The sequence below is a fragment of the Monopterus albus genome, unplaced genomic scaffold (assembly GCF_001952655.1).
Source record: "Monopterus albus unplaced genomic scaffold, M_albus_1.0 scaffold102.1, whole genome shotgun sequence".
Lineage (NCBI taxonomy): Eukaryota > Metazoa > Chordata > Actinopteri > Synbranchiformes > Synbranchidae > Monopterus > Monopterus albus.
The window spans coordinates 375626-382263 of record NW_018127982.1 but is presented as its reverse complement, the minus strand read 5'-3'; the positions used below and the strand labels follow the sequence as shown (position 1 = coordinate 382263).

At 41.7% G+C, this 6638-nt stretch overlaps 1 protein-coding gene across 3 annotated transcripts in view; it reads left to right on the top strand.

The window, feature by feature from the left end:
• The window catches only part of LOC109965665 (tankyrase-1-like), a 70254-nt gene that overhangs the window by 7887 nt on the left and 55729 nt on the right, over nucleotides 1-6638 (top strand). For all 3 annotated transcript variants that reach the window (XM_020609875.1, XM_020609876.1, XM_020609874.1), the window contains one exon: nucleotides 668-763. In XM_020609875.1, coding sequence (XP_020465531.1) covers nucleotides 668-763 — 96 coding nt within the window. The remainder of the gene's footprint in view (nucleotides 1-667; nucleotides 764-6638) is intronic.

Genomic DNA, 6638 nt, shown 5'->3' with positions numbered 1-6638 from the left:
CTCCTCTCCCCCCACCCTCCTCCTCTCTCCTCCCTCATCTTGCTCTCCGCTGCATCGCTCAGTCAGTTGGAGAGGCGAGAGTCTCTCCACTCTCACTGCCCTGCTGCTTTGTCGCTGCTGCTACCTCGATTAGCTGTACCCACTTGCCTCTCCCTTCCTCACTCATTTTTAATTATTTTCTCAGTTTTACTATAGCCTTTCCTCCCTCATCCATGGAAGTGTGATGTGTTTTGTAACTGGTCACGTAGCTGCTTTGTTAGGTCCCCTGTTTCTCTGGCAGTGCGGTGTAGCGTAGTTCTTTGCCGCTCTTGTTGTGGCATGTCTGTTTACATCAGCAGCATGGCTCACAGGGCAGGGGCAGCCAGGGGTGGCCAAGAGAGCAGCGCTAGCAACAGAGGAGGAGCAGCAGGAGGAGGAAGGGAGAGATGTGAAGCAGGACTTGCAGAAGGGCTGCCAGGAGAGCCTGGAGAAACAAGCAGAGGAGGATCAGGAGGGATAGCAGAGGAGCGAGTGGGAGAAAAAGGAGGAGGTGGTGGTTCAGGAAGAGCAGTGTATGGAGCAGGATGTGGTCCAGGAGCAGGAGGACGACTGGCAGGAGATGTGTGTCGGGGAGTTTGCATGTCAGTCCAGGAGCTCAGCTATTGTCTCTGTCTGCCCTGTTGTACAGTGTTACTGCAGCATGGAGCCGACCCCAACATCCGCAACACTGACGGCAAGTCCGCCCTGGACCTGGCTGAACCTTCCGCCAAGGCTGTGCTCACAGGTCAGTTTCCTGTCTGTCAGAATGTTTAATATCTATGGCTTGTATACTGGTGCCCTGTGCTTGTGTTTGTTTGCTTTTCCTGTTTCTCTGTCTTCCTCTAATGATGTGCGTTTCCCCCTTCTGGCTTAATCCTCACATTTTATCCACAACTTTCAACCAGCATCCGATTTAGTCTCACTTAGTCCAAGGCTGCAACACTTTTTATTCTCTCTGTCTATCACCCTCTTATTTTGCAAGACGGTGCTGCTCATGTGCTAACCACGCTTGTTATTCAGTCTGCTTGTCCAAGGCTGTGCACACACTGGTTACTCCACATTTTCTTTGTTCTGCTCGCTGCCTCTCTCCACGGCTGTAATCAGCTGTCAAACGCGTTTGTCTCTCTGCTTTCTTTTCAGTTTTTTTTCTTTGACTCCTCTTCTGGCCGAGGCTGCACTCATTGATCAGCTACTCAATAAACTTGCTCTCTGTGTTGGACTTTGGTTTGCCTGCTTTTATTTTGCTTCCTTGCTCACCTTTTTTCCTAGTCTATCTGCTTCCTTTCCTTCTTTCTTGTTGTCTCACTTGGTTTTAACTAGCAGTTTATTATACACCAAGTAATGAAGTTTATTAGCTTGCATTCCTTCTTTTTTACACCTAAATATTCTTTCAATTTAGTCAGCACTTTGCTTCTATAAAAAGAGGCATTTACACGCTTACATGAAAAAAAAAGCATTAAACTCAGAGTTTTAGTGGCCAAAACGGGAAGCTAAAACTCTGTTCCGTTCGCTGTTACGGGCTCTTTAAGTCAGTTATTACACCTGTGGCAAAACAGCTACAGCCTTTAAATGAGAAGCTAATTATAAATAAATGTCTTTAAAGTAATTTTTTTTACTATATTTTTTGTCATTTTTCCTTAATTACACAGCTGAACAACATACAGTGAAACCTTTGTGCAGGTTTTCCAGCCTGATTGCAATCAGCACTTCTCACACTTTTGATAAACGTCTTTGTGATTTATTGCACATCTATGTTACTATCTTACGTGTTGGCTGATGAGTCCTTATCACACCATTTTTTCCTGATGGAAAAGACTGAAAACCAGAGTCCGTATTGAACTAAGTGAGGCTTGTTTTTGTTTGCACTAGTGGATGAGTAAAGAGAATTTTAAATTCAAAACCCTTCTTTCTGCGTAAAGTGTCTCTCGCTTTTTTTCCCTCTGGATATTGATGCAGGCTCTAAATCAGTTTTCCAGCACCACTTCTGTGTTTACACTGGGTTACATCATTGATTCCCCTTGTTCGATCTCTGTAGTAAATGAGATAAGCCTTGAGATACCACAGCAAGGACCTGTGCAGTGTGAAAACATGGAGAATTTCACCGTAGCCCTCTGAAAAATGATTGTCCTTGCCAGTGAGAATTGAAATGAGGTTCTTGTACCAGGATTAATGAATATGACTGTATGTGTTGCACTTGGTCTCTTCACCGTATCTCACTATCACTATCACACATTAAATACAATGGAGCTGTCTTAAGCTCCTTTTACACTGTACACTCCAAGCGGAATTCATGAATGAATTTTTCTCCATGTTGTTATGTACCAAGCCGGCATGGGGTCTCAGTGTTGACCCTTCTTTATTACAGCATGACAGGTAGTAAAGTAGGTGCAAGCGTTCTGCCTTGGCCTCTGTGTAAAAGAGGGGAAGTGGCTTGTGGGCTTGTGGGTGGAGGTGTGTGAGGTTTTGATGAAGTATAATTTCTATGATGCTACACCGGGAGATTTAACTTTTTTTAATGTATATAACAATTATTTACATGTTGTATGTACAACAACATGTTGTAAATGTGCAGGATGAGCAAAAGCACATCCTTACTCTCTGTTCACCACTGATTTGAGAGCAACAGTGTTACTGGTAAGCTTTTATTTCTGACGTATGTTATATGTCCCACTGGACGTCACAAATGTGACACTTCTAATACTAGGATGCTTGTTTCTGTGTAAAAATGAGCACATGCTTTTTTTTTGTGTGCAGTTTGTAACGATGCAAAGTGGCTAATAGTGTTAAAAACAAACTGACAGACTGAAGTACAGTGCTTTGCAGTATATTCACTGCAACTTTGAGTTTGATTTATGACAATAGCAGAGGTCGTGACAGGGTGAGGTGGGTGGGGTTTTGGGGGGAGGCATCTAGGCAACGCTGACGTGAATTTTGAAAATGATTGGAAATTAATGATTGTAGATTTGGTCTGTTTAGCAACGCAGCCAGCAGTCTCAGCAGTAGCAGTGGCTGTGATGAACGCGCTCATGGAGGCAGAGGTGCTTCATCTACTTTTTCTCTTAGTTGTAACTCAGTCAAATCTGAAGACGCATGCTTTTAGAGTCAGCATGACTTAGACTTTGAGGATATCATTACCTTTAATTCACTGCAGATGAACATTCTTAGATATGATAGGAAAAACATTCCTTATAGCTCCAGATCTGCCTTGAAAATTGTGACATTTTTTGAGTTTTCTTCAGTGTGAAGATAATTGAGTGACTGGTGAGTGTACATCCATAGGTACGTTGCAAAGAGGAACCTCTAGTAGGCAATTTGGCAATACTTTTACTTGCCAAAATATAAATACATGTTGGTAAAGGCGACTGTGGTTCAGTGGGTAGAGCAGTCATCTCACAACCGGAGAGTTGGTGGTTCGAATCTCAGTGCCTGCAGTCCACATATTGAAGTGTCCTTGGGCAAGACACTAAACCTCCAAGTTGCCCCCGATGGTTAGAGCCATCGGTTGAGTTGGCGCCGCAGATGGCTGCCTCGGTTCTGTACCGGAAAAAAATTCCTTGTGTGTAACATACTTGGCCAAAGAAAGGTGATTATTATTATTGTTATTGTTGCTAAAAAGTAAACACAGCAACGTCATGGTTTTGTGGTTTTGAGACCCGCAGGTGCCAAACTTTGAAAACTCCTGTTTTACACCTGTTACATTTGGTCCTACAGATGGACCTAATATGATAAGAATTGTAAGATTTCAGATATCCACTAGTCATAAGATACAAATCCAAATTCTGTCTCGCAGTTTTTCACTAGACGTTTCAGAACTCAGACAGAACTTCCAAAAAGTCATGAACACTGGCAAGGGAAAGGTTCTCATTTCAGTCTCATGGGCTGCACCATCCTGATGGTTGTTGGCCACAGCCTGCAAGTAAAACAATGTGTTTGCAGTAATGCAGAGTGTTTAACAGTGCTACAGAAAACAACAGCGTACTGGATCAATCAGTGACATTCAGCACTGTACTGAAATCAGTTTTAGTTGGCAACACATTTGCAAATTATGTGTGAGTATGTACCTCACCTGTGATCTGCTGAGCCTTTATTTTAAAATGGAAAGAAATTTTAGGGAAAGACATACACTAAGAATCTTACACCGATGTCATAGTCAGAGGTCACTCATTATAAAATGTGTTAACTTACATAAAATATGGCCAGTGTATTATTTTCCACTTGTCAGAGTAGGAAAAGCACTGGCGTAATTAATAACATTGATGAAGGCTTGGTGTCATTTAGGTGATTCATTAAGGAATGTGTGTGAGCTAATGTGCACAGTACCAGGACAAACTGATAATGCAGAAAGAGGATACTGATTAAAACATACACAGTGTGACCGAAAGCTGTTGGACTCGTGTCCAAAAGAAGCAGGTGGGTGTGTTTTGAAATTTTAATGAAAAGGAAAAGCAGGAGACATTTATGAGTGAAGCAAAATCTTCCTGTTTTCAACATCTGCTGTTTCCACAGGTGTCCACTGATGCATTGAGGGGAACTATAACACCAGTACCCCGACTCCTCACTTATCATCTGTCCCCTCCTCCTGGAGCGCGTGTTTTGTATTCTCTCTGTGGTTAATACCCGACAAATTAACCGTATCTTGTTAGTAATGTGAATTATCCTTTGATGGCTGCCACTAATTACCTAAACTATCGCCCTGTTGCATTGTCTTTTCACCTAGAGGCACCCTGGAGTAATTCCACTCTTATAATTACTGCTGGTGATGTATTTGATGCAGTGCTTTAGAAGATGGTTTCATTTTATTTCCTATAAAGGCAGATAAAAGTTTGGTGATGTGGCAGGAAATTTTAACTAAGGCATTAAAGTAATTAATATATAATTACATTTGTAATTGTTTTGTAGACTATTATACAGTGGCATCCTGCATTAGCCTTTTCCCTCCTGCCCTGTCTGTTCCATGCCTGCAGTGTGATTTAGAGGTTCTAGTCTATTCCTCACCTCTGCTGCAGGCTGGTAGAGCTTTCAGTTTCAGTTTGTGGTGATGGAAGTTTATATTGACCCATAAATTAGTCCTAGTGCTCTGCCGCATCGAACAAACTGCTCTCAGAAATAATAGACTCTGGTTCCTGTTTGCTGGAGATGTAAAAAGGAGAGTCAGAGAAAATGCCTCTTAGCTTCAAGCACTCTTCACACTGTGTTTAAATTCCTACAAGTAGCTATACTGAACAGTGTGTGTGAATTTTGTCTGCTTTAGTGTTTTGTGAAGGGGTTTGTCTTACAATTTGTTTTCCTTATCACGTTGAGCATAATGTGTCAGAACCGGGCAGGGCAACGGTGATTGTCAAGTCTTTGCTCAGTTTACTCTGCTCACTTTACTCTGGTGCTCCTCAGAGACACCTCTTTACACACATGACATGGGAGTTCTGCTGATTGTTGCTCGCAAACATAAGGCACCACTGTTCACGCCACAACAGATGGCAGACTGTTATGCACAACTGTAGCGTACTCCCACGTAGTGACTTTGAGAAAATGCCGGGGTTTGCTGTGCTTTTTGACATCGTCTGCAAAAGATGAAATTAAACTAGCGTGAATACACACCTAAAAGACAAGTACTGAGGAAATGACCGCACACTGAACGCGTACATGATTTATTTAAAAAAAATATAGCAGACGTTTCCACCCACCGGTCTTCTGCAAGGCAAGTAAAATAACTTACTAGTGGCAAGCAAACATTTATGTGCTCACATCTCTCACCTGAGCACAATCTGTAATAACAGTGCTATAAGAAAAACACCTGAAGAAGAGGAACCTCAGTGAATGTGAAGCTGTATTAAGCAAAAATGCTGGCATCAGCATGTTAACGTGCTCACAGTGACTATAAAATGTCTCCTCATTCTCCTCACTTGCGTTTTATCTTCTTGTCTTGGTCACTCCCACTAAGATGTGAGGAGAGAGGAATCAAGGTAGTACTTTCCAGAGAAATGTAGTTCTTTCCTCCAAGCCATCAGAAGAAGTGATGTCAGTCTCTGACGACGATGGCTCAGCTGGATCAGCTGGCACTGTACCGGTGTTATGAGCTCTGAGCTTCTCTCAGATCATCTGATGTACTGTCCAAATAATAAAAACTGTCGCCAAAGAGGCGTAGTGTTGACAGAGGTGAATTTGAAATATCTCTGCATGTTTCGCCTTAAGTAGCCAGTTTAACCAGGACCTACCCAGATTACAATAACAATATCTTGTAATCTGTAGAAATGATGTACAGTATGTTTTAGGGACAGTTGAAAGTATTTTCCACTTGATAATACTGATATTTTATTTGGCTCTTTCTGAACGACGAACTTCTCTCTGTGAATATAAAATTGATTTGATTTTTTTGATTTTTATTTATTCTTTCAAGCATGTAAAGACAGTTGATATATCAACACACATAATTTTACACATATCCAACAAATGCTAATCCAATATCAATTTGCTTATACCTAGTACATGCTTGAATGGAGTAGGAAGAAGTCAGACTTATCCAGTCCTACCCCATGACATCATCTTACATCATTGGTTTGCAAGCAGTATCTCTACATAAATAATTATCTTCTACACCACACAAGTAATATACTAAAAAAATT